Source organism: Vidua macroura, chromosome 27 (assembly GCF_024509145.1).
Source record: "Vidua macroura isolate BioBank_ID:100142 chromosome 27, ASM2450914v1, whole genome shotgun sequence".
NCBI classification, from domain to species: Eukaryota; Metazoa; Chordata; class Aves; order Passeriformes; family Viduidae; genus Vidua; species Vidua macroura.
Genome location: NC_071597.1, coordinates 4,298,625 through 4,325,042, shown reverse-complemented (window position 1 = coordinate 4,325,042; position 26,418 = coordinate 4,298,625). Strand labels below are relative to the sequence as shown.

Genomic DNA, 26,418 nt, shown 5'->3' with positions numbered 1-26,418 from the left:
TTCAGATGTAGATAGTGGCCTTTCTAGGAATGTAAGCCTCTGGGGAAAGGAAGGCTGCAGGTTACCTGGAAACACTGATAGCAAGCAGCTGAACTTGGCAGGAGTCAGAGTAGGGAGGTGCAGCTTCTGCAAAGGAAAGGCTGCATCTGCCAAAGGCCAAACCATTTTGCCAGGAAGCTTGCTTTTAATGAAAACCTTTCAAGAGGAGAGACAGTGGGTGGTTTCCCTGTGTGGTGATGCCAGCTGATGCTGGAGTTCCCCTCTGTTCCCTGAGGCCATGAGGCCCTGAAATCAAGGCCAAATGTTTGAATGCCTGGTAAGAACAGCAGAACAGAACAGCATTTTACTCTTACCAAATTAATGGAACAATGTAGTCTTGGAGAATTAAGTGTGTTATAAATAAACTGGATAGTTGTTGGCTTTTGCTGTTATGTATTAGCTTTGGCAGATTATTATTAATCACAACATTTTTGATGCCGTACAATTTGTAGTCATTTTTAACTGGTTTTGGATATAGTATAATTTGTCTGCTTTTGCGGCCAATGCTCTGGCCATCTGTAGTTTATATATATTAGTGTGATAAATATATTGTAGTTTTGGCTTTCATAAAATATAAAATACAGACTATGTAATATGAACTTCTGCAGAATGTTTTTATCTTTGTAGCTAGCTGACAATCATGAGGAAGCTCAGATAAGTTTGTGGAAATAGCTAAAACTGTCTATGATTAGATAACATTGAAGGAACCACATAAATAAAATTGAAAGAAAGGATGCGAAAAAGACTCCTGCCACTGACCCTACGGCGATCGATAATTCCTTGTTTATCATTGTGGGGAAAAGGCATATATGTTGTAAGAAAATGGCATATACATTGTGAGGAAATGACATCCACGACTGCCAGAAATCAAATCTACACTATTGCATGATGGGTCGAGGGTTGAAAAAAGCTAAAGAATTCCCGGAACGTGTAAAAGAACTCCCAGGAATGTTTGAAAATGTATAATCCTCATGATCATGCATCTAAGTAATGTAATGAGAAGTATATAAGAAAATGGTTTTAAGCTACCAGTGTGCTTCTGGCAGTTTGCCAGGCACCCCAGCACTGATATTGTCCATTTTATCCTTTATTAAAGTTTAAAAAATTTTAAGGAGTGAGCCTTGTTTCTCACAATAAGGCTGACAAAACAGAAGTCATACAAAACAATGGTATTGTGCATTACTCAAAAGCTGAGGTCAAGGAACAGCCCCCTAAAATTTTTTGGACACCAGGCATTGATGACCACAATGATGAAAAGACCCCAGAAGACCAAATAAGGACTTGAAATAAGGGGTGTGACTATGTAAAATGAAGTCTTGCATATCTATCAATTCAGCTGGGATAGAAAATGAATATGTAACCAGTGTGTATAATAAGAAAGAGTTTACCCTACTCTTGGTGCACTTGATTAGAAGAAGGATCCTCTGAGTGCCCAGCACTGCAATAAAGAATGCCTGGTAGTCAACACTGTGTGAACAAATTTATATCGGAATGATTTTGGCATCATGCCAACACTGCATCTTTAACTGCTGCTGTGCTAAATTCTGTACACCTGGAAACTCAAATTCAGAGAGCCTCCCACACTCATGGATGGCAACCGGGGATGTAAAAGAAATGGGCTTTTATTCCATGCTGGGAACATGACATGTCAATTCAGACTTGACTGGAATTGAAGGCAATACACCTTCATCAGACTCCCAAATGTGTATAAATATTGCCCAACGATTGCACAAACTGTGCTTGCTGGATTTCTACTTTTTCACTCCATTGGGACATGAAATTATTTTCAATCACAGAAGACCCAGGGTGAAAGGGTGCTAAAGATGTTGGGCGTGTCCTTGGAGGCAAGAACCTCCAAGACCTCAGAACATGATGCTGGCCAGAAGACAGAGCTTTAGGACATGGTATTTAGAGCTTCTAGCCTGTTGGAGGTTAGAGTTCTTCCTTTTGTTTTCTTTCTCTTAGGGAATTTTCTCTCATGTTGTTGCTAAGAGACAATAACAACCAGGTACTTAAGAGAGATGTGAAAAATGGTAATGACTTGTTTTTTAAAATTTTAAAAGTAACAAAATAGTCAAAAAATAGTAATAAAATTAGAGTAATAAAAATTTGGACAATTGGGATTAGGACACTACGAGACAATAAAAAGCAAAGAATTAGGGATGTCTGGATGGTTTTGGGCATTAAGCTGCCAAATCATGCCTTGTGAACAAAGGAATAACCCTTAAAAGCAACAGCCTGTTGCATATTCATATATCTCATACATGATGCATAATTTTTTTGCAAATTAAGAATTTTTCTGTTTTTTGTGAACTTCTTCCTCTTAATCCTGGTGGTTGCATAAAGACAGAGAGAAGGTGGAAGGATGTTTGTCTTTTCCAATAAGGAGGCTGTAACTCTTTATGTGCCCTGTCGCTGTTATCTCTGTGCAAAGAGTCTCTTGATTATCTCATCTCTTGTTTGAGCTAGTTAAAAAGTATCTTACATTGCATAGTTTCTATTTTAACACTATGCTATAACTTAAAACTATATTTAACACACTACTTAAGAGAATTAATACAGCATAACTTTCTAACATAACACATATAATATTCATTTTAATATTTGTGAAAAGCCAATCATAGAATACACATTTTTCACAAGAGACAAACAAAGTTGCCCCAGAAAGGGTGCAGCTGGCTACTCTCTTATCTGAGGGTTTCCTTCAGAGGGACAGAGATACCTTAAGAATTGGGTCTGGGAAAAAAAAGGGGGCTGGGCGTAGCTCCTGTATCTTGCTCCCTTACGTTTGGAGGAGAAGGAGACTGTGTACGCTGTGGGAAGAACTCACCAACACTGTGGGGTTCTGCTTCCTGCTGCCTTCTCCTACGGTGAGTGGAGCTCTGCTTTAAGAGTGGCCATTGCACTGGGACCTTATTAACACCCTACCTCATCAAACAGGCAACCCTTCACCATCTGCTTGGGTGCCTCAGGGGAAGCCCAGGATCCACGAGCCCCTTTCCTTTTCAAGAGAGCCTCTCTGCTGTGTTCAGGAGCCTGGCTGCCCTGGCCCAGCTCCACCACATCTCTACCACAGCTCTGGGTTCTTCCCTGAACTATAAGCCCACATGCCCTGCCCACCGGGACACCTTGAAGCTCCTGCTACAGTGCAGAGCCTCTGATATATTTTGTTTGCTGCTCCAGGGTCTGCTCGTCCCTGCTGTTGCAGCTTGTTGCTTCTGATGTTCCTGCTACATCTCCTTTTGCCATCCAGAGGGAAACCAGGACCGGCTGCTCCTGTGGGTTTGTAAAGACAGCCCCTTCTCCATCTCTGCTGGCTGTGCTGCCATTACCAACATGCTGCCCAGGGTGAGCCCGCCCTGCTGTTCCAGCCACCGTTGCGTGGTTCCTGCTGCAGCCCATTTCGCCATCCGTCCCATCCGCCATTACCGTGTGAGGGAGAGGCAGCCGAGCCGCGCCACAGCGCCCCCTGCAACCCCGGGGGAATCATCGCACCCGCCCTGCCCGGCCGTGAGCCAGCAGCGCCCCTGCTGGCTGTGACCAGAACTGCACCAAAGGGGAAATTGCTTGGAGAGCAGGAAGAGATTGTTTATTGGGTTTTCTGGGTTCTTGTTTGTTGTTGCTGCCGTTGTTGTTTGTTTGTTTGCCGTGTTAGATACATACATACTGGTAAAGAACTGTTACTCCTTTTCCCTATCTTTGCCTGAAAGCCCTTTAATTACAAAGTTACAATAATTTGGAGAGAAGGGGGCCATATTTTCCATTCCAAGGGAGGTTCCTGCCTTTCTTGGCAGACATCTGTCTTTCAAATGGAGACAATGCCATTATCTCCAATTTCCAATTAAGGAATGAAAATCTGCAGAGGTGGGAAGACATTCTTGGACTATTTTCCCTGAACATATAACAAGAAATGGAGGTTGAAGGAGGCAGAGGCTGCATTTCAGTTCTGTGGGTACTTCTCTGCCAGCATCATTCAGTTGTAGATTGGCTTCTTCTGGCAAAGATACCCAGCTACTCTGTGGTGCTGAAGGACACACCATGGACAGGGCTGACAGTGGGAATCTTCATGTGCCCTCATGATGAGGTTCACACACACACAAATGCATACACACACACAGAGACTGTGTGCTCATGTGTGCTCATGCAGGGCTGCATGGAGCCAAGCAAACTCTATGTATTCACAGAAGGCCATACAAATACTAGGAACTCAGAACTCTGCTGAGGACATGTTGGGAGCAACTCTGGTGGGAGAGGACTCAGGTATACCAGGGAAAGACCAGGTCACAGACACACTGCTGGTGTCCACAGATGACCAACAGAAATGCCACAGTAAGAGTATGAGGCAAATGAGACCAAATGAATTTTCCTGAGAGCAACGTTTGTGCAGCAATGGGGTCAGAGCAGCAATGACTGAATGTCAGAGTCAGGGAGAAAAAAAGAAAAGAATGCTTAATGTCCCCTCACATGGCAGTCCTGTGCATGCAGGAATGAGCGCAGTGTACATTCCTGGCAATTCCAGTACAAAAACCCACACAGGGCTTCTGACACAGGTTCACATCAACTGACCACATCGAATGCCACCATCTGAGCCTTCTGCCTGAGCTGATATGTCTATATCCTGGAAATGTTTGGGCCTCTCATCCCAGCACTTACAGAAGTCTTCAGATAGGAATTCAGATGGAATTAGACAGGAAATGAAAAAGCAGCAATGCAGGAAACCAGGACACAGCCCCTACCATTAGCTGGGATGGTGCCCATTTGACATGAGCTGGTCAGAAAATTATGACTTCCACTAAGGTGCCTCTGGGCCTGAGGCAGGCCAGGATTGCTATAAAAGGCAGCCCAAGTCTCTGCTCTCTCATCCACTTCTCTCACCTCCTACTCCTCAGGAATCAGGTGAGTAGGGAGCTTCTCCTCCTTCTCCTCCTGCTGCTGCTTCAAGAGCAGCTCTTGCCAGGCTGGAGGTCTCAGCTGAGAGGGGCTGTCATAGCCCAGGGCTGGGAGCTGCTTCTGCTGGGAGAGGGCAGGGGAGAGAAGGTCTTGTGCAGACAGAGAGAGGCTGGGACTTGGCTGAGGTGGCTCCTGGGCTTTGAGCTGGGCAGTGCAGTGTGGGCCAGGAGGTGCCTGGGCTGCAGGGTGTTTGGGTGCAGTGCTGCTTCTCGTGTGTCCTCACTTTGTGCTTCTCCCTGCCCTCTGGGCCAGGTGCACCTGTGACCCCGAGCCATGTCCTGCTGCCAGCCCTGCGACCCTTGCTGCCAGCCCTGCGGCCCCTGCCCGCTGGCCAGCAGCTGCAATGAGTGCTGTGTCAGGCAGTGCCAGAGCTCCCACGTTGTCATTGAGCCGCCTGCTGTGCTGGTGACCCTGCCCGGCCCCATCCTCAGCTCCTTCCCACAGAACACCGCCGTGGGATCCTCCACCTCCGCTGCTGTTGGCAACATCCTCAGCTGTGGCGGAGTGCCCATCAGCTCCGGGGGCTTTGACATCTCCTGCATCACCAACTGCTATGGTGGCAGCAGATGTTGTCGTCCCTGCTAAAGTTGCCTCCAACATCCTCAGACAAGAACCTCCAAGACCTCAGAACTTGGAGATGAAATTAAGACAGAACCTTGGGACATTGTATGTAGGGCCTTTGACTTTTGTTTCCTTCTCCTCCTCTCTTCTCTCTCTTGCGTTCCTTTCCAGTCAATAGCACTCAATGCCAGCCTAGTGGGACCTGTTGGCTTCTCTCCCTCCATTTCTCTGCAGACCAGCAGATGGATACCCCCACTGCACCTCAGTGGCTGCTCCTGGTGCTCTCTGGGAACCACCTCCTTTTTCTTGCATAGAGTCAATAAAGTTGTTTTGCATCCAAGCCTTGGCCTCTGATTCTCTTTCCATCTGTGTCAACTTTTCCAGTGTGCTCAGGGCAAAAGGTGGAGGAAGCAGAGCTTGGAACTCCCTGCAGTGGATTTTACTTTATGCCTTTTCCCTTGAAGCTCACAAACACATCCCTCAGTACTCCACTACAACTACCAGGGGGGGAAGATGGTTCTCCAACTTGACAGAAATGGGGGGTGAAAGGGGTGTGTGGGAATCAGCAATGCTTGGGGACAGCCCACAGCCTCCTCTTTTCTGACACCTCCCCCACATTTACTGTTCTGCCCAGCTGCTGTCCAGACACACAGGACTGCGGGGTTTCATAGGTTGGGGTTGGCAGCACCCACACAGATGGGCTGATTGGGGTCCGCTGTTCTGTGGAGCCCTTTACAGGTGAATGTACCATGAAGGAAGCTGTGACCCCATGAGGAACATGTGCCAGAAAAGATTCCTGCCAGGAATGTCCCCTGCACTGGAAAAACAGTCAAAATGGAGCCTGTCCTACTTACAGGAATTCTTCCCCTGTTGGTGACCTGCCCTGGAGCATTATGTTCTTGAACAAGGGAACCCTTTGGAAATGTCCCACTCTCCTGGGTGACTTTATTGTGCTTAATTGTGTCCTCATTCATCTCTTTAGCCCAGAAATAACTTTTGCGCCTTTAAGACTTGTTCTGAAAGCACCGGGGGGGGGGTGGGGGGGGTGGGGGGAGGGGGGGGGGAAAGAAGCACATAGTTTGCTTTCAGAAACTGCATTCACTCCTCCACATTCCAACTCCTGGTCGGTGGTGTCTGCAGATGGACAGACTGCGGGACAGAGCTGTCCTTTGCTTTTAGTTTAATTAGCTGAGGCTTAGAAGTTCCCTGGACTATGGTTTTTCTTTTTCTTGGAACTGTTTAAACTTGCCCTGGGCTGAACACCCAAAAGAACACCAGCAGTTCACACCCGTGGCCCACCGGGTTGGCCCTGGGTCGTGGCATTTCCAATGCTGGAGGGACTGATAAGAGACTTGAGTGAGCTCAAGAAGGGGACTTTTTGGTGAATACTTTTCCTGTTAAATAAAGAGGTTTTTTCCACTTTTCACACAGGAAATATTTTCCTGAAGTAGTTGGGGGACGGGCTGCTTGAATCCATTTTCTAGAGGAACCCCTTTAGAAGGGGTTCCACCCTTTTCCATGGGAATCCTTGGAATGAAAGAGGCCCCATCCTTTTTGTTGGAATCCTTGAACTGCTGGAAAACTGGATAGAGTTTTCCAACTTTCCAGAGAGAAAAGGCTCCACGTCATCACACATAGCACAGTTTCTCCAGCACCTTGGTCATCTCTGACACATGCAGAGGGGTCGCAGTGGCTGCTGGATTGGGATTTGACACATTCCTCAGACAGTCCTGGCTCACTGTTCAGACTGCCACAAAGATGCATCTTTAGACAAAACAATGCCTTTCTGAAGAAGCAAAAGAAGGGTGTGGGAATGGCCCCACTTGCCCACCCTGTGCAGAGATCATTTTACTCTGCACCTGCTGTTTATCCTCTGTCTGTTTGGAGAAGTAAAATCTCTGTGAAGAGACAAGGCAGGTGTTTGGAGAGACTTGGAGGCCCTCTCATGTAAATTCCTGAGCGGGAAGATCAAAGCTCAGAGATCACAAAAAGGACAGGGTGATCACAGCACTGGTGCAAAGAGGAGCCCTGCCAGCAAGGACTGTGCCTTAGGATGATGAAATTCCTGCCCGTGCACCCCTGTGGGACTGATCTGAAGCAGGACAATGTACATCCCTGCCCGAGCGTTAAGCCAGCCTCCTCTGCAGAGTGAAGTAAGGAAATAAATTTACTGTTTGTCTTTCCACCATGGTTTTGTGATTGTTCCAGGTGCCTGACTGTGTTGACTGAAATACTTGGGATGGAAGGGAACTTAAACAATTTATTATTTGCAACACTCCACCCACCCCACAAACCATGGGCAAGAATTGCCCCCACCAAACCAAGTGGCTCAAAGTCCTGAGTAACCTTGCCTTAAAGACTTCCAGGAATGACAAATAACATCTCTGTTCCAGTGCCTCATTACTCTTACTGTCGGGGATATCTTTGTCAGCTCCAAGGAAAACCCATACTATTGAGTCCAGCTCTCTGCATTTCTGCCTTTCTGATGAGGACAATGGAAGAGCTGTCACAGAATGAAGGAGAAATCAGAGGCCCAGGTTGCAATGCAAAAAGAACTTTATTGAGTATAAAGAAAAAAAAGGAGACAGTTCACAGAGAGAAACATTAGGAGAAACCATTAAGATGCAGTGGGGGCCTCCATCTGCGTGCCTGCATAAATGGAGGAAGGGAGTGGGGGCAACAGGCCCCACTAAGGTGGCATAGGGTGGGGGTGACAAAAATGAAAGGGAAGAGAGAGGAGAGAAGAGAAGAACGAACTAATGGCCAAATACTCTAAATCAGATGTCCCAAAATTCTGTGGTCATTCCAGCACTATATTCCGAGGCCATGGAGGTTCTTGCCTAAGGATGTTGGCAGCAACATGTTTAGCAGGGACGACAACATCTGCTGCCACCATAGCAGTTGGTGATGCAGGAGATGTCAAAGCCCCCGGAGCTGATGGGCACTCCCTCAGAGCTGAGGATGTTGCCAACAGCAGCGGAGGTGGAGGATCCCACGGCGGTGTTCTGTGGGAAGGAGCTGAGGATGGGGCCGGGCAGGGTCACCAGCACAGCAGGCGGCTCAATGACAACGTGGGAGCTCTGGCACTGCCTGACACAGCACTCATTGCAGCTGCTGGCCAGCGGGCAGGGGCCGCAGGACTGGCTGCAAGGGTTGCAGGGCTGGCACTGCTGGCACTTCTCAGAGCAGGACATGTCTGGAGCCTGGCGCCGCACCTGGCACAGAGGGCGGGGAGCAAGCAGAGCACACGCACACCTGAGACACAGCCCGCAAGGCACCCCCAGCAGGACAAGGCCCCCGCTGCCTGCGGAGCTCCAGGCTGTGCAGGCCCAAGCTGGGCATCCTTGGCCTGAGCCCAGCACGGTCCTTCCGAGCTCAGCCAGGCCCAGCTGTGCTCCTGCCTAACCTGGATGAAAATCAGCACCTCAGCCCAGCCTCAGCCTCTGGCCAGAGCACACGGTCTCCCCTCTGCCCACACCACCACCACTGCAGAACACCCCCAGGAGGACAAGGAGCAGGAACAAGGGCCAGAAAGCTCAGTGCTGTCGTGGAGAGGGTGGAGGAGAAAGAGGCTTCCAACTCACCTGGTTCGCAAGGAGAAGGAGGTGACAGAAGTGGTTGAGAGAGCCACCAGTTAGGCTGCCTTTTATCCTGGCCCCACAGTGCCTCAGGGCCCACAGTTTGTGCTGTGCAAGTGACGATATTCCTGCATGATCCCAAATGAATGGAAACATCTCTGGGAATGGTATGGCATGAGTTGGTTTTTCCTTCTACAATGACTTTGCATTTCCTGGCTCACATCATTCCCATTCCCTCATGGACACTTCTTCTGAATGCTGGTATGTGAGATCCCATGTTTCCTGGGGCCAAGGATGTGTCAGTGCGAGTAAGAGACGTGAAATAAGTGGATAAAGCATCACAAGGAGCCCGGTGATTCCAGCCTGAGGCATTCTTTTGGATATTTTCTGTTCCTGCTGGCTGCAAGGGCCTCCTCTGCTCTCAGCCCTCCAGTCTTTTGCTCACCACCTAATGGCTCCTCTATGTGATTTGTCCTTTTAATGAAACCTCTTGGTCTTCCTCCTCGGCCTTCACAGTGCAGGAGACTCCCGTAGCACTGCTGCCTCCGTGTCTGTGCTGCTTGGGGTTCCCAGAATCTGCTCTGACTGGGAGCTTCCCAGCACCTCCTCAGTCACATCCCTTCCTAAGGCCTCTGCCCCGTGTGCTGCCCCGCAATAATGTGCGTGGCAGCGTGGCTGTGCCCCAGTGTGTGCGAGTGTCTGCACATGCCTGTGCTTGTGCCCTGCTGGGAACAGCCCCTGAGAGCCTCTGGCCTGCACGGGGATGGTCGTGCACAGGGCAGGGCAATTGTGTGCAACCCCCCTGCCCGTGTGCCTGTGCCCGTCTGCTGGGCTCCGTGCCTCTGGGGTCATCTCTGAGCACACCTGGGCAGGCTGGCAGTGTGGCAGTGCCCCTGTGTGTGTGTCCACAGCTGGGCCTGAGCTGAGCTCTCAGCCCAGCCCTTGCAAGCCCCGTAGGGCCTTCCCTGCCCAGCAGTGCCAGCCACTCCCACACACTCAGCCTCCCGTTCCTTCTCTGCAGGAACCCGGAGAGGGCCACGGCACCCACATCTCACAAGGACAATCCCAAAGCCAGGCCATCCCTTTGATGCCACCTCCAGGCAGCCTTGGGGCCCCCAGCTGTTTCCCAGTGTCCTTGTTCCTGCCTCATGGGGAGGCTTGGAGGTGACAGGGTCCTGGTGGCTCTGTGGGGACGGGGTAGTCCAGTGGCCACAGTGGCCTTTGGCCAGAGCCAGGAGCTGTGGGAAAATGATGCTGTCAAAGAGAATGAGTCAAGTGGAGAAAAACATTTGACCATGTCTGGGCGGCGGAGGCCGGAAGATGGGAGAATTTCTCCTCTCCCACATCCAGAAGGGGAAAGGGTGGCAGACTCCACCACACTGGGAGGATGGTTTTGGCTCTTTCCTCATGCTTAGTTGATCCTGTGACACCACTCAGCCCTGCCTGTCTGGTTAGAAGCTGAGCAGAAGGCTACTAATGTGAGAGAGGTGTTTGAAGAGTGGAGGTTGTGGACTATCCCCAGGCACTGCTGTTTCCCATTCCCACTCCTGTGACCTTTGACATCATCTTCTCGTGATGATCACTATTTTGGGGAAGCCAGGGATTTGTTTGGGAGCTCCAATAGAAAAGGCCCACGGTAATGGCCACCAGGAATTGTCCACCCTTGTCTTCCTCCAGCTTTTGTCCTGAGCTGAATGGAAGAGTCCTCACACAAGGAAGAAGAAAGCAGAGGGCCAGGTTGGGATGCAAGACAACTTTATTGAGTCTAAGGAAGAGAAGGAGGTAGCTCAAAGAGGACATCAGGGGCAGCCAGCGATGTGCAGTGGGGGTGTCCATTTGCCGGGCCTGAAGAGGGACAGAGGGAGGCAAACAGGTCCCACTAGGCTGGCATTGGGTGGTGCTGACAAGAAATGAAGGGAAGAGAAGAGAGTGGAAGAAAACAGCAGCAAACCAAGGGCACAAATCCATTGTTCCAAAGATCCATCTTCAGTGCAGCTCCACATTTGAAGGTTCTGCAGGCTCTTGCCCAAGGAAGTTGGAGGCAGATTTAGCAGGGAGGACAGCATCTGCTGCCATAGCAGTTGGTAATGCAGGAGAGGTCAAAGCCCCCAGAGCTGATGGGCACTCCGCCACAGCTGAGGATGTTGCCAACAGCAGCGGAGGTGGAGGATCCCACGGCGGTGTTCTGTGGGAAGGAGCTGAGGATGGGCCCGGGCAGGGTCACCAGCACAGCAGGCGGCTCAATGACAACGTGGGAGCTCTGGCACTGCCTGACACAGCACTCATTGCAGCTGCTGGCCAGCGGGCAGGGGCCGCAGGGCTGGCAGCAAGGGTCGCAGGGCTGGCAGCAGGACATGGCTCGGGGTCACAGGTGCACCTGGCACAGAGGGCAGGGAGAAGCACAAAGTGAGGACACACGAGAAGCAGCACTGCATCTAAACGCCCTGCAGCCCAGGCACCTCCTGGCCCACACTGCAGTGCCCAGCTCAAAGCCCAGGAGCCACCCCAGCCAAGTCCCAGCCTCTCTCTGTCTGCACAAGACCTTCTCTCCCCTGCCCTCTCCCAGCAGAAGCAGCTCCCAGCCCTGGGCTATGACAGCCCCTCTCAGCTGAGACCTCCAGCCAGGCAAGAGCTGCTCTTGAAGCAGCAGCAGGAGGAGGAGAAGGGGCTTCCCACTCACCTGGTTCCTGAGGAGTAGGAGGTGAGAGAAGTGGATGAGAGAGCAGAGACTTGGGCTGCCTTTTATAGCAGTCCTGGCCTGCCTCAGGCCCAGAGGCACCTTAGTGGAAGCAGTAATTTTCTGACCAGCTCATGTCAAATGTGCACCATCCCAGCTAATGGTAGGGGCTGTGTCCTGGTTTCCTGCACTGCAGCCTCTATTTCCTGGCTTCTGCCCTGTGCGTTCCTATCTGAAGACTTCTTCTCTGGCCAGGATGAGACGTCCAAGCAGTTCCAGGATATAAACACGTCAGAGTAGGCAGAATGCTGGGATGGTGGTCTGGTGGCATTCCATGCAGACACATGACCTGAACCTGTGTCATTCCTGTGGGTTTCTTTGTGGCTAAGTACTCAGGGCATCACTCTCATTCTTCCTCTATCGCTGCCCATCTCTCCCGCATCTCTTTGTGGCATCCCATGAGTTTTCACATGCAGCCTGTTTTCCTGGCCCATTTGGGGAATGGATAGGGGACATAAGGTATTCTTTGTGGTCTTGCTTCCCCTCTAATACAACTCCCTTTGGTCAGCAGTCCATGCCTGCTTCTGCAGCTCGTTCCTGCTCTTGCCCTGGGCTGGATTAGCAGCTGTGCTCGGTGGCCCTTGGCTGGATGGATGGTGCCCAGCAAGTTGCTTTATCAATCCCCTTCCTTCCTCCAGGGAACAGAGCAGATAAATCAGAGAACAATTTGAAACTTGATAGAAGGGAGTTTGCTCAAGCAAAAGTGAAAGGTTATGCATGCACAAGTACACTAGGGAAAAAGAAAATTCATGGCCTCCTTCGTCAGGAAATGATGGCTGGCAGTTTCCCAGGAAGCAGGGCTTCCTCCTGTGTTCTCCTTGCTCACAAGGAAAAACTTGGTAACTAAGGCTGCAGAAATGGGCTTTGTGAGAAGCATGCAGTGTCTCCAGCCATGTCTGACTGAGTCAGCTCCAGCTGTGTCCAAAGGGGACTCAGACCGGCCCAACACTGAGCACATTTGTCACACTGCTGATGCCTCTGGGAAAGCAGATTTCATTAGAAATGGTTTGGCCTGGAAGGCAACTTCAAGACATTTCTTTCCATTCCTCCCGCCCTTAACAGTTGGGCACCCACTAAAGCAGCTTGCTCAAAGCAGTGTTGCACCTTATCTTGCACACTTGCAGTGCTGAGCATCCAAAACCTTTCTGGGCAATTTAGTACCATGCCCCACCATCCTCACAGAGAGGGACATGTTTGTGAGCTCCAAGGGAAAAGGAACTGACAAAACTGAACTGAAAAAAACTGCACCGAGAATGTTGCAGAGATGGCAATGCTGGGCTTCCTACACCCTTTTGCAAGTGAGCAAACTGGAAGAGTTGCCACAGAAGGAAGGACAAATCACAGGCCAAGGTTTGAATGCAGAAGCAACTTTATTGAGTCAAAAGAAGAAAAGGAGGAGGCTCAGAGAGGGCACCCGAGGGCAGCAACTCAGATGCACCAGTGATGTCTGACATCCTGGCCTGCCAAGGGAAGGAGGCCAGCAGTCCCACTAGGCTGGCATTGAGTGTTGCAGACAGGAAAGGAAGGGAAGAGAGAAATGAGAGCAGGAGAAGAAGAAGAAGGAAACACCAGTCTGAAGCTCTAAATCCAATGTCTTAAGTTCTGACTTCATTCCAGCAGCATGTTCTGATGTCTTGGAGGTTCTTGCCTAAGGATGTCGGCAGCAGCATTTTTAGCAGGGACGACAACATCTGCTGCCACCGTAGCAGTTGGTGATGCAGGAGATGTCAAAGCCCCCGGAGCTGATGGGCACTCCCTCAGAGCTGAGGATGCTGCCAACAGCAGCGGAGGTGGAGGATCCCACGGCGGTGTTCTGTGGGAAGGAGCTGAGGATGGGGCCGGGCAGGGTCACCAGCACAGCAGGCGGCTCAATGACAACGTGGGAGCTCTGGCACTGCCTGACACAGCACTCATTGCAGCTGCTGGCCAGCGGGCAGGGGCCGCAGGACTGGCTGCAAGGGTTGCAGGGCTGGCACTGCTGGCACTTCTCAGAGCAGGACATGTCTGGAGCCTGGCGCCGCACCTGGCACAGAGGGCGGGGAGGAAGCAGAGCACACGCACACCTGAGACACAGCCCGCAAGGCACCCCCAGCAGGACAAGGCCCCCGCTGCCTGCGGAGCTCCAGGCTGTGCAGGCCCAAGCTGGGCATCCTTGGCCTGAGCCCAGCACGGTCCTTCCGAGCTCAGCCAGGCCCAGCTGTGCTCCTGCCTAACCTGGATGAAAATCAGCACCTCAGCCCAGCCTCAGCCTCTGGCCAGAGCACACGGTCTCCCCTCTGCCCACACCACCACCACTGCAGAACACCCCCAGGAGGACAAGGAGCAGGAACAAGGGCCAGAAAGCTCAGTGCTGTTGTGGAGAGGGTGGAGGAGAAAGAGGCTTCCAACTCACCTGGTTCGCAAGGAGAAGGAGGTGACAGAAGTGGTTGAGAGAGCCACCAGTTAGACTGCCTTTTATCCTGGCCCCACAGTGCCTCAGGGCCCACAGTTTGTGCTGTGCAAGTGACGATATTCCTGCATGATCCCAAATGAATGGAAACATCTCTGGGAATGGTATGGCATGAGTTGGTTTTTCCTTCTACAATGACTTTGCATTTCCTGGCTCACATCATTCCCATTCCCTCATGGACACTTCTTCTGAATGCTGGTATGTGAGATCCCATGTTTCCTGGGGCCAAGGATGTGTCAGTGCGAGTAAGAGACGTGAAATAAGTGGATAAAGCATCACAAGGAGCCCGGTGATTCCAGCCTGAGGCATTCTTTTGGATATTTTCTGTTCCTGCTGGCTGCAAGGGCCTCCTCTGCTCTCAGCCCTCCAGTCTTTTGCTCACCACCTAATGGCTCCTCTATGTGATTTGTCCTTTTAATGAAACCTCTTGGTCTTCCTCCTCGGCCTTCACAGTGCAGGAGACTCCCGTAGCACTGCTGCCTCCGTGTCTGTGCTGCTTGGGGTTCCCAGAATCTGCTCTGACTGGGAGCTTCCCAGCACCTCTTCAGTCACATCCCTTCCTAAGGCCTCTGCCCCGTGTGCTGCCCCGCAATAATGTGCGTGGCAGCGTGGCTGTGCCCCAGTGTGTGCGAGTGTCTGCACATGCCTGTGCTTGTGCCCTGCTGGGAACAGCCCCTGAGAGCCTCTGGCCTGCACGGGGATGGTCGTGCACAGGGCAGGGCAATTGTGTGCAACCCCCCTGCCCGTGTGCCTGTGCCCGTCTGCTGGGCTCCGTGCCTCTGGGGTCATCTCTGAGCACACCTGGGCAGGCTGGCAGTGTGGCAGTGCCCCTGTGTGTGTGTCCACAGCTGGGCCTGAGCTGAGCTCTCAGCCCAGCCCTTGCAAGCCCCATAGGGCCTTCCTTGCCCAGCAGTGCCAGCCACTCCCACACACTCAGCCTCCCGTTCCTTCTCTGCAGGAACCTGGAGAGGGCCACGGCACCCACATCTCACAAGGACAATCCCAAAGCCAGGCCATCCCTTTGATGCCACCTCCAGGCAGCCTTGGGGCCCCCAGCTGTTTCCCAGTGTCCTTGTTCCTGCCTCATGGGGAGGCTTGGAGGTGACAGGGTCCTGGTGGCTCTGTGGGGACGGGGTAGTCCAGTGGCCACAGTGGCCTTTGGCCAGAGCCAGGAGCTGTGGGAAAATGATGCTGTCAAAGAGAATGAGTCAAGTGGAGAAAAACATTTGACCATGTCTGGGCGGCGGAGGCCGGAAGATGGGAGAATTTCTCCTCTCTCACATCCAGAAGGGGAAATGGTGGCAGACTCCACCACATTGGGAGGATGGTTTTGGCTCTTTCCTCATGCTTAGTTGATCCTGTGACACCACTCAGCCCTGCCTGTCTGGTTAGAAGCTGAGCAGAAGGCTACTAATGTGAGAGAGGTGTTTGAAGAGTGGAGGTTGTGGACTATCCCCAGGCACTGCTGTTTCCCATTCCCACTCCTGTGACCTTTGACATCATCTTCTCGTGATGATCACTATTTTGGGGAAGCCAGGGATTTGTTTGGGAGCTCCAATAGAAAAGGCCCACGGTAATGGCCACCAGGAATTGTCCACCCTTGTCTTCCTCCAGCTTTTGTCCTGAGCTGAATGGAAGAGTCCTCACACAAGGAAGAAGAAAGCAGAGGGCCAGGTTTGGATGCAAGACAACTTTATTGAGTCTAAGGAAGAGAAGGAGGTAGCTCAAAGAGGACATCAGGGGCAGCCAGCGGGGTGCAGTGGGGGTATCCATTTGCTGGGCCTGAAGAGGGACAGAGGGAGGCAAACAGGTCCCACTAGGCTGGCATTGGGTGGTGCTGACAAGAAATGAAGGGAAGAGAAGAGAGTGGAAGAAAACAGCAGCAAACCAAGGGCACAAATCCATTGTTCCAAAGATCCATCTTCAGTGCAGCTCCACATTTGAAGGTTCTGCAGGCTCTTGCCCAAGGAAGTTGGAGGCAGATTTAGCAGGGAGGACAGCATCTGCTGCCATAGCAGTTGGTAATGCAGGAGAGGTCAAAGCCCCCAGAGCTGATGGGCACTCCGCCACAGCTGAGGATGTTGCCAACAGCAGCGGAGGTGGAGGATCCCACGGCGGTGTTCTGTGGGAAGGAGCTGAGGATGGGCCCGGGCAGGGTCACCAGCACAGCAGGCGGCTCAATGACAACGTGGGAGCTCTGGCACTGCCTGACACAGCACTCATTGCAGCTGCTGGCCAGCGGGCAGGGGCCGCAGGGCTGGCAGCAAGGGTCGCAGGGCTGGCAGCAGGACATGGCTCGGGGTCACAGGTGCACCTGGCACAGAGGGCAGGGAGAAGCACAAAGTGAGGACACACGAGAAGCAGCACTGCATCCAAACGCCCTGCAGCCCAGGCACCTCCTGGCCCACACTGCAGTGCCCAGCTGAAAGCCCAGGAGCCACCCCAGCCAAGTCCCAGCCTCTCTCTGTCTGCACAAGACCTTCTCTCCCCTGCCCTCTCCCAGCAGAAGCAGCTCCCAGCCCTGGGCTATGACAGCCCCTCTCAGCTGAGACCTCCAGCCAGGCAAGAGCTGCTCTTGAAGCAGCAGCAGGAGGAGGAGAAGGGGCTTCCCACTCACCTGGTTCCTGAGGAGTAGGAGGTGAGAGAAGTGGATGAGAGAGCAGAGACTTGGGCTGCCTTTTATAGCAGTCCTGGCCTGCCTCAGGCCCAGAGGCACCTTAGTGGAAGCAGTAATTTTCTGACCAGCTCATGTCAAATGTGCACCATCCCAGCTAATGGTAGGGGCTGTGTCCTGGTTTCCTGCACTGCAGCCTCTATTTCCTGGCTTCTGCCCTGTGCGTTCCTATCTGAAGACTTCTTCTCTGGCCAGGATGAGACGTCCAAGCAGTTCCAGGATATAAACACGTCAGAGTAGGCAGAATGCTGGGATGGTGGTCTGGTGGCATTCCATGCAGACACATGACCTGAACCTGTGTCATTCCTGTGGGTTTCTTTGTGGCTAAGTACTCAGGGCATCACTCTCATTCTTCCTCTATCGCTGCCCATCTCTCCCGCATCTCTTTGTGGCATCCCATGAGTTTTCACATGCAGCCTGTTTTCCTGGCCCATTTGGGGAATGGATAGGGGACATAAGGTATTCTTTGTGGTCTTGCTTCCCCTCTAATACAACTCCCTTTGGTCAGCAGTCCATGCCTGCTTCTGCAGCTCGTTCCTGCTCTTGCCCTGGGCTGGATTAGCAGCTGTGCTCGGTGGCCCTTGGCTGGATGGATGGTGCCCAGCAAGTTGCTTTATCAATCCCCTTCCTTCCTCCAGGGAACAGAGCAGATAAATCAGAGAACAATTTGAAACTTGATAGAAGGGAGTTTGCTCAAGCAAAAGTGAAAGGTTATGCATGCACAAGTACACTAGGGAAAAAGAAAATTCATGGCCTCCTTCGTCAGGAAATGATGGCTGGCAGTTTCCCAGGAAGCAGGGCTTCCTCCTGTGTTCTCCTTGCTCACAAGGAAAAACTTGGTAACTAAGGCTGCAGAAATGGGCTTTGTGAGAAGCATGCAGTGTCTCCAGCCATGTCTGACTGAGTCAGCTCCAGCTGTGTCCAAAGGGGACTCAGACCGGCCCAACACTGAGCACATTTGTCACACTGCTGATGCCTCTGGGAAAGCAGATTTCATTAGAAATGGTTTGGCCTGGAAGGCAACTTCAAGACATTTCTTTCCATTCCTCCCGCCCTTAACAGTTGGGCACCCACTAAAGCAGCTTGCTCAAAGCAGTGTTGCACCTTATCTTGCACACTTGCAGTGCTGAGCATCCAAAACCTTTCTGGGCAATTTAGTACCATGCCCCACCATCCTCACAGAGAGGGACATGTTTGTGAGCTCCAAGGGAAAAGGAACTGACAAAACTGAACTGAAAAAAACTGCACCGAGAATGTTGCAGAGATGGCAATGCTGGGCTTCCTACACCCTTTTGCAAGTGAGCAAACTGGAAGAGTTGCCACAGAAGGAAGGACAAATCACAGGCCAAGGTTTGAATGCAGAAGCAACTTTATTGAGTCAAAAGAAGAAAAGGAGGAGGCTCAGAGAGGGCACCCGAGGGCAGCAACTCAGATGCACCAGTGATGTCTGACATCCTGGCCTGCCAAGGGAAGGAGGCCAGCAGTCCCACTAGGCTGGCATTGAGTGTTGCAGACAGGAAAGGAAGGGAAGAGAGAAATGAGAGCAGGAGAAGAAGAAGAAGGAAACACCAGTCTGAAGCTCTAAATCCAATGTCTTAAGTTCTGACTTCATTCCAGCAGCATGTTCTGATGTCTTGGAGGTTCTTGCCTAAGGATGTCGGCAGCAGCATTTTTAGCAGGGACGACATCTGCTGCCACCGTAGCAGTTGGTGATGCAGGAGATGTCAAAGCCCCCGGAGCTGATGGGCACTCCCTCAGAGCTGAGGATGCTGCCAACAGCAGCGGAGGTGGAGGATCCCACGGCGGTGTTCTGTGGGAAGGAGCTGAGGATGGGGCCGGGCAGGGTCACCAGCACAGCAGGCGGCTCAATGACAACGTGGGAGCTCTGGCACTGCCTGACACAGCACTCATTGCAGCTGCTGGCCAGCGGGCAGGGGCCGCAGGACTGGCTGCAAGGGTTGCAGGGCTGGCACTGCTGGCACTTCTCAGAGCAGGACATGTCTGGAGCCTGGCGCCGCACCTGGCACAGAGGGCGGGGAGGAAGCAGAGCACACGCACACCTGAGACACAGCCCGCAAGGCACCCCCAGCAGGACAAGGCCCCCGCTGCCTGCGGAGCTCCAGGCTGTGCAGGCCCAAGCTGGGCATCCTTGGCCTGAGCCCAGCACGGTCCTTCCGAGCTCAGCCAGGCCCAGCTGTGCTCCTGCCTAACCTGGATGAAAATCAGCACCTCAGCCCAGCCTCAGCCTCTGGCCAGAGCACACGGTCTCCCCTCTGCCCACACCACCACCACTGCAGAACACCCCCAGGAGGACAAGGATCAGGAACAAGGGCCAGAAAGCTCAGTGCTGTTGTGGAGAGGGTGGAGGAGAAAGAGGCTTCCAACTCACCTGGTTCGCAAGGAGAAGGAGGTGACAGAAGTGGTTGAGAGAGCCACCAGTTAGACTGCCTTTTATCCTGGCCCCACAGTGCCTCAGGGCCCACAGTTTGTGCTGTGCAAGTGACGATATTCCTGCATGATCCCAAATGAATGGAAACATCTCTGGGAATGGTATGGCATGAGTTGGTTTTTCCTTCTACAATGACTTTGCATTTCCTGGCTCACATCATTCCCATTCCCTCATGGACACTTCTTCTGAATGCTGGTATGTGAGATCCCATGTTTCCTGGGGCCAAGGATGTGTCAGTGCGAGTAAGAGACGTGAAATAAGTGGATAAAGCATCACAAGGAGCCCGGTGATTCCAGCCTGAGGCATTCTTTTGGATATTTTCTGTTCCTGCTGGCTGCAAGGGCCTCCTCTGCTCTCAGCCCTCCAGTCTTTTGCTCACCACCTAATGGCTCCTCTATGTGATTTGTCCTTTTAATGAAACCTCTTGGTCTTCCTCCTCGGCCTTCACAGTGCAGGAGACTCCCGTAGCACTGCTGCCTCCGTGTCTGTGCTGCTTGGGGTTCCCAGAATCTGCTCTGACTGGGAGCTTCCCAGCACCTCTTCAGTCACATCCCTTCCTAAGGCCTCTGCCCCGTGTGCTGCCCCGCAATAATGTGCGTGGCAGCGTGGCTGTGCCCCAGTGTGTGCGAGTGTCTGCACATGCCTGTGCTTGTGCCCTGCTGGGAACAGCCCCTGAGAGCCTCTGGCCTGCACGGGGATGGTCGTGCACAGGGCAGGGCAATTGTGTGCAACCCCCCTGCCCGTGTGCCTGTGCCCGTCTGCTGGGCTCCGTGCCTCTGGGGTCATCTCTGAGCACACCTGGGCAGGCTGGCAGTGTGGCAGTGCCCCTGTGTGTGTGTCCACAGCTGGGCCTGAGCTGAGCTCTCAGCCCAGCCCTTGCAAGCCCCATAGGGCCTTCCTTGCCCAGCAGTGCCAGCCACTCCCACACACTCAGCCTCCCGTTCCTTCTCTGCAGGAACCCGGAGAGGGCCACGGCACCCACATCTCACAAGGACAATCCCAAAGCCAGGCCATCCCTTTGATGCCACCTCCAGGCAGCCTTGGGGCCCCCAGCTGTTTCCCAGTGTCCTTGTTCCTGCCTCATGGGGAGGCTTGGAGGTGACAGGGTCCTGGTGGCTCTGTGGGGATGGGGTAGTCCAGTGGCCACAGTGGCCTTTGGCCAGAGCCAGGAGCTGTGGGAAAATGATGCTGTCAAAGAGAATGAGTCAAGTGGAGAAAAACATTTGACCATGTCTGGGCGGCGGAGGCCGGAAGATGGGAGAATTTCTCCTCTCCCACATCCAGAAGGGGAAAGGGTGGCAGACTCCACCACATTGGGAGGATGGTTTTGGCTCTTTCCTCATGCTTAGTTGATCCTGTGACACCACTCAGCCCTGCCTGTCTGGTTAGAAGCTGAGCAGAAGGCTACTAATGTGAGAGAGGTGTTTGAAGAGTGGAGGTTGTGGACTATCCCCAGGCACTGCTGTTTCCCATTCCCACTCCTGTGACCTTTGACATCATCTTCTCGTGATGATCACTATTTTGGGGAAGCCAGGGATTTGTTTGGGAGCTCCAATAGAAAAGGCCCACGGTAATGGCCACCAGGAATTGTCCACCCTTGTCTTCCTCCAGCTTTTGTCCTGAGCTGAAAGGAAGAGTCCTCACACAAGGAAGAAGAAAGCAGAGGGCCAGGTTTGGATGCAAGACAACTTTATTGAGTCTAAGGAAGAGAAGGAGGTAGCTCAAAGAGGACATCAGGGGCAGCCAGCGGGGTGCAGTGGGGGTATCCATTTGCTGGGCCTGAAGAGGGACAGAGGGAGGCAAACAGGTCCCACTAGGCTGGCATTGGGTGGTGCTGACAAGAAATGAAGGGAAGAGAAGAGAGTGGAAGAAAACAGCAGCAAACCAAGGGCACAAATCCATTGTTCCAAAGATCCATCTTCAGTGCAGCTCCACATTTGAAGGTTCTGCAGGCTCTTGCCCAAGGATGTTGGAGGCAGATTTAGCAGGGACGACAACATCTGCTGCCACCATAGCAGTTGGTGATGCAGGAGATGTCAAAGCCCCCAGAGCTGATGGGCACTCCGCCACAGCTGAGGATGTTGCCAACAGCAGCGGAGGTGGAGGATCCCACGGCGGTGTTCTGTGGGGAGGAGCTGAGGATGGGCCCGGGCAGGGTCACCAGCACAGCAGGCGGCTCAATGACAACGTGGGAGCTCTGGCACTGCCTGACACAGCACTCATTGCAGCTGCTGGCCAGCGGGCAGGGGCCGCAGGGCTGGCAGCAAGGGTCGCAGGGCTGGCAGCAGGACATGGCTCGGGGTCACAGGTGCACCTGGCACAGAGGGCAGGGAGAAGCACAAAGTGAGGACACACGAGAAGCAGCACTGCATCCAAACGCCCTGCAGCCCAGGCACCTCCTGGCCCACACTGCAGTGCCCAGCTGAAAGCCCAGGAGCCACCCCAGCCAAGTCCCAGCCTCTCTCTGTCTGCACAAGACCTTCTCTCCCCTGCCCTCTCCCAGCAGAAGCAGCTCCCAGCCCTGGGCTATGACAGCCCCTCTCAGCTGAGACCTCCAGCCAGGCAAGAGCTGCTCTTGAAGCAGCAGCAGGAGGAGGAGAAGGGGCTTCCCACTCACCTGGTTCCTGAGGAGTAGGAGGTGAGAGAAGTGGATGAGAGAGCAGAGACTTGGGCTGCCTTTTATAGCAGTCCTGGCCTGCCTCAGGCCCAGAGGCACCTTAGTGGAAGCAGTAATTTTCTGACCAGCTCATGTCAAATGTGCACCATCCCAGCTAATGGTAGGGGCTGTGTCCTGGTTTCCTGCACTGCAGCCTCTATTTCCTGGCTTCTGCCCTGTGCGTTCCTATCTGAAGACTTCTTCTCTGGCCAGGATGAGACGTCCAAGCAGTTCCAGGATATAAACACGTCAGAGTAGGCAGAATGCTGGGATGGTGGTCTGGTGGCATTCCATGCAGACACATGACCTGAACCTGTGTCATTCCTGTGGGTTTCTTTGTGGCTAAGTACTCAGGGCATCACTCTCATTCTTCCTCTATCGCTGCCCATCTCTCCCGCATCTCTTTGTGGCATCCCATGAGTTTTCACATGCAGCCTGTTTTCCTGGCCCATTTGGGGAATGGATAGGGGACATAAGGTATTCTTTGTGGTCTTGCTTCCCCTCTAATACAACTCCCTTTGGTCAGCAGTCCATGCCTGCTTCTGCAGCTCGTTCCTGCTCTTGCCCTGGGCTGGATTAGCAGCTGTGCTCGGTGGCCCTTGGCTGGATGGATGGTGCCCAGCAAGTTGCTTTATCAATCCCCTTCCTTCCTCCAGGGAACAGAGCAGATAAATCAGAGAACAATTTGAAACTTGATAGAAGGGAGTTTGCTCAAGCAAAAGTGAAAGGTTATGCATGCACAAGTACACTAGGGAAAAAGAAAATTCATGGCCTCCTTCGTCAGGAAATGATGGCTGGCAGTTTCCCAGGAAGCAGGGCTTCCTCCTGTGTTCTCCTTGCTCACAAGGAAAAACTTGGTAACTAAGGCTGCAGAAATGGGCTTTGTGAGAAGCATGCAGTGTCTCCAGCCATGTCTGACTGAGTCAGCTCCAGCTGTGTCCAAAGGGGACTCAGACCGGCCCAACACTGAGCACATTTGTCACACTGCTGATGCCTCTGGGAAAGCAGATTTCATTAGAAATGGTTTGGCCTGGAAGGCAACTTCAAGACATTTCTTTCCATTCCTCCCGCCCTTAACAGTTGGGCACCCACTAAAGCAGCTTGCTCAAAGCAGTGTTGCACCTTATCTTGCACACTTGCAGTGCTGAGCATCCAAAACCTTTCTGGGCAATTTAGTACCATGCCCCACCATCCTCACAGAGAGGGACATGTTTGTGAGCTCCAAGGGAAAAGGAACTGACAAAACTGAACTGAAAAAAACTGCACCGAGAATGTTGCAGAGATGGCAATGCTGGGCTTCCTACACCCTTTTGCAAGTGAGCAAACTGGAAGAGTTGCCACAGAAGGAAGGACAAATCACAGGCCAAGGTTTGAATGCAGAAGCAACTTTATTGAGTCAAAAGAAGAAAAGGAGGAGGCTCAGAGAGGGCACCCGAGGGCAGCAACTCAGATGCACCAGTGATGTCTGACATCCTGGCCTGCCAAGGGAAGGAGGCCAGCAGTCCCACTAGGCTGGCATTGAGTGTTGCAGACAGGAAAGGAAGGGAAGAGAGAAATGAGAGCAGGAGAAGAAGAAGAAGGAAACACCAGTCTGAAGCTCTAAATCCAATGTCTTAAGTTCTGACTTCATTCCAGCAGCATGTTCTGATGTCTTGGAGGTTCTTGCCTAAGGATGTCGGCAGCAGCATTTTTAGCAGGGACGACAACATCTGCTGCCACCGTAGCAGTTGGTGATGCAGGAGATGTCAAAGCCCCCGGAGCTGATGGGCACTCCCTCAGAGCTGAGGATGCTGCCAACAGCAGCGGAGGTGGAGGATCCCACGGCGGTGTTCTGTGGGAAGGAGCTGAGGATGGGGCCGGGCAGGGTCACCAGCACAGCAGGCGGCTCAATGACAACGTGGGAGCTCTGGCACTGCCTGACACAGCACTCATTGCAGCTGCTGGCCAGCGGGCAGGGGCCGCAGGACTGGCTGCAAGGGTTGCAGGGCTGGCACTGCTGGCACTTCTCAGAGCAGGACATGTCTGGAGCCTGGCGCCGCACCTGGCACAGAGGGCGGGGAGGAAGCAGAGCACACGCACACCTGAGACACAGCCCGCAAGGCACCCCCAGCAGGACAAGGCCCCCGCTGCCTGCGGAGCTCCAGGCTGTGCAGGCCCAAGCTGGGCATCCTTGGCCTGAGCCCAGCACGGTCCTTCCGAGCTCAGCCAGGCCCAGCTGTGCTCCTGCCTAACCTGGATGAAAATCAGCACCTCAGCCCAGCCTCAGCCTCTGGCCAGAGCACACGGTCTCCCCTCTGCCCACACCACCACCACTGCAGAACACCCCCAGGAGGACAAGGATCAGGAACAAGGGCCAGAAAGCTCAGTGCTGTTGTGGAGAGGGTGGAGGAGAAAGAGGCTTCCAACTCACCTGGTTCGCAAGGAGAAGGAGGTGACAGAAGTGGTTGAGAGAGCCACCAGTTAGACTGCCTTTTATCCTGGCCCCACAGTGCCTCAGGGCCCACAGTTTGTGCTGTGCAAGTGACGATATTCCTGCATGATCCCAAATGAATGGAAACATCTCTGGGAATGGTATGGCATGAGTTGGTTTTTCCTTCTACAATGACTTTGCATTTCCTGGCTCACATCATTCCCATTCCCTCATGGACACTTCTTCTGAATGCTGGTATGTGAGATCCCATGTTTCCTGGGGCCAAGGATGTGTCAGTGCGAGTAAGAGACGTGAAATAAGTGGATAAAGCATCACAAGGAGCCCGGTGATTCCAGCCTGAGGCATTCTTTTGGATATTTTCTGTTCCTGCTGGCTGCAAGGGCCTCCTCTGCTCTCAGCCCTCCAGTCTTTTGCTCACCACCTAATGGCTCCTCTATGTGATTTGTCCTTTTAATGAAACCTCTTGGTCTTCCTCCTCGGCCTTCACAGTGCAGGAGACTCCCGTAGCACTGCTGCCTCCGTGTCTGTGCTGCTTGGGGTTCCCAGAATCTGCTCTGACTGGGAGCTTCCCAGCACCTCCTCAGTCACATCCCTTCCTAAGGCCTCTGCCCCGTGTGCTGCCCCGCAATAATGTGCGTGGCAGCGTGGCTGTGCCCCAGTGTGTGCGAGTGTCTGCACATGCCTGTGCTTGTGCCCTGCTGGGAACAGCCCCTGAGAGCCTCTGGCCTGCACGGGGATGGTCGTGCACAGGGCAGGGCAATTGTGTGCAACCCCCCTGCCCGTGTGCCTGTGCCCGTCTGCTGGGCTCCGTGCCTCTGGGGTCATCTCTGAGCACACCTGGGCAGGCTGGCAGTGTGGCAGTGCCCCTGTGTGTGTGTCCACAGCTGGGCCTGAGCTGAGCTCTCAGCCCAGCCCTTGCAAGCCCCATAGGGCCTTCCTTGCCCAGCAGTGCCAGCCACTCCCACACACTCAGCCTCCCGTTCCTTCTCTGCAGGAACCTGGAGAGGGCCACGGCACCCACATCTCACAAGGACAATCCCAAAGCCAGGCCATCCCTTTGATGCCACCTCCAGGCAGCCTTGGGGCCCCCAGCTGTTTCCCAGTGTCCTTGTTCCTGCCTCATGGGGAGGCTTGGAGGTGACAGGGTCCTGGTGGCTCTGTGGGGATGGGGTAGTCCAGTGGCCACAGTGGCCTTTGGCCAGAGCCAGGAGCTGTGGGAAAATGATGCTGTCAAAGAGAATGAGTCAAGTGGAGAAAAACATTTGACCATGTCTGGGCGGCGGAGGCCGGAAGATGGGAGAATTTCTCCTCTCTCACATCCAGAAGGGGAAATAGTGGCAGACTCCACCACATTGGGAGGATGGTTTTGGCTCTTTCCTCATGCTTAGTTGATCCTGTGACACCACTCAGCCCTGCCTGTCTGGTTAGAAGCTGAGCAGAAGGCTACTAATGTGAGAGAGGTGTTTGAAGAGTGGAGGTTGTGGACTATCCCCAGGCACTGCTGTTTCCCATTCCCACTCCTGTGACCTTTGACATCATCTTCTCGTGATGATCACTATTTTGGGGAAGCCAGGGATTTGTTTGGGAGCTCCAATAGAAAAGGCCCACGGTAATGGCCACCAGGAATTGTCCACCCTTGTCTTCCTCCAGCTTTTGTCCTGAGCTGAATGGAAGAGTCCTCACACAAGGAAGAAGAAAGCAGAGGGCCAGGTTTGGATGCAAGACAACTTTATTGAGTCTAAGGAAGAGAAGGAGGTAGCTCAAAGAGGACATCAGGGGCAGCCAGCGGGGTGCAGTGGGGGTATCCATTTGCTGGGCCTGAAGAGGGACAGAGGGAGGCAAACAGGTCCCACTAGGCTGGCATTGGGTGGTGCTGACAAGAAATGAAGGGAAG

At 53.0% G+C, this 26,418-nt stretch overlaps 6 protein-coding genes and 2 pseudogenes across 6 annotated transcripts; 1 reads left to right on the top strand and 7 right to left on the bottom strand.

Annotated features, from left to right (window-relative positions):
- The first annotated feature begins 3,375 nt into the window (after positions 1 to 3,375).
- On the top strand, positions 3,376 to 5,574 carry LOC128819683 (feather keratin Cos2-2-like; annotated as a pseudogene).
- A 2,840-nt stretch (positions 5,575 to 8,414) lies between these two features.
- Positions 8,415 to 9,253, bottom strand: LOC128819607 (feather keratin Cos2-2-like). The gene is made up of 2 exons (XM_053999853.1): positions 9,135 to 9,253; positions 8,415 to 8,765 (listed from the first exon to the last, which is right to left on the bottom strand). Exon 2 carries the CDS (start codon positions 8,742 to 8,744, stop codon positions 8,415 to 8,417), a length of 330 nt encoding a protein of 109 aa, XP_053855828.1. The 5' UTR covers positions 8,745 to 8,765; positions 9,135 to 9,253.
- Positions 9,254 to 11,175: 1,922 nt separating this feature from the next.
- LOC128819582 (feather keratin Cos2-2-like) lies at positions 11,176 to 11,941 on the bottom strand (annotated as a pseudogene).
- Positions 11,942 to 13,379: 1,438 nt separating this feature from the next.
- LOC128819611 (feather keratin Cos2-2-like) lies at positions 13,380 to 14,294 on the bottom strand. The gene is made up of 2 exons (XM_053999856.1): positions 14,258 to 14,294; positions 13,380 to 13,888 (listed from the first exon to the last, which is right to left on the bottom strand). The coding sequence occupies exon 2, from the start codon at positions 13,865 to 13,867 to the stop codon at positions 13,538 to 13,540; it is 330 nt and encodes a 109-aa protein (XP_053855831.1). The 5' UTR covers positions 13,868 to 13,888; positions 14,258 to 14,294; the 3' UTR covers positions 13,380 to 13,537.
- Positions 14,295 to 16,298: 2,004 nt separating this feature from the next.
- Positions 16,299 to 16,762, bottom strand: LOC128819630 (feather keratin Cos2-2-like). The gene has a single exon (XM_053999874.1). It carries the CDS (start codon positions 16,605 to 16,607, stop codon positions 16,299 to 16,301), a length of 309 nt encoding a protein of 102 aa, XP_053855849.1. The 5' UTR covers positions 16,608 to 16,762.
- A 1,898-nt stretch (positions 16,763 to 18,660) lies between these two features.
- Positions 18,661 to 19,414, bottom strand: LOC128819615 (feather keratin Cos2-2-like). Its single transcript, XM_053999860.1, has 2 exons — positions 19,378 to 19,414; positions 18,661 to 19,008 (listed from the first exon to the last, which is right to left on the bottom strand). Exon 2 carries the CDS (start codon positions 18,985 to 18,987, stop codon positions 18,661 to 18,663), a length of 327 nt encoding a protein of 108 aa, XP_053855835.1. The 5' UTR covers positions 18,988 to 19,008; positions 19,378 to 19,414.
- Positions 19,415 to 21,404: 1,990 nt separating this feature from the next.
- Positions 21,405 to 21,885, bottom strand: LOC128819619 (feather keratin Cos2-2-like). Its single transcript, XM_053999863.1, has one exon. It carries the CDS (start codon positions 21,728 to 21,730, stop codon positions 21,419 to 21,421), a length of 312 nt encoding a protein of 103 aa, XP_053855838.1. The 5' UTR covers positions 21,731 to 21,885; the 3' UTR covers positions 21,405 to 21,418.
- Positions 21,886 to 23,625: 1,740 nt separating this feature from the next.
- Positions 23,626 to 24,540, bottom strand: LOC128819610 (feather keratin Cos2-2-like). Its single transcript, XM_053999855.1, has 2 exons — positions 24,504 to 24,540; positions 23,626 to 24,134 (listed from the first exon to the last, which is right to left on the bottom strand). The coding sequence occupies exon 2, from the start codon at positions 24,111 to 24,113 to the stop codon at positions 23,784 to 23,786; it is 330 nt and encodes a 109-aa protein (XP_053855830.1). The 5' UTR covers positions 24,114 to 24,134; positions 24,504 to 24,540; the 3' UTR covers positions 23,626 to 23,783.
- Between the last annotated feature and the right edge of the window lie 1,878 nt (positions 24,541 to 26,418).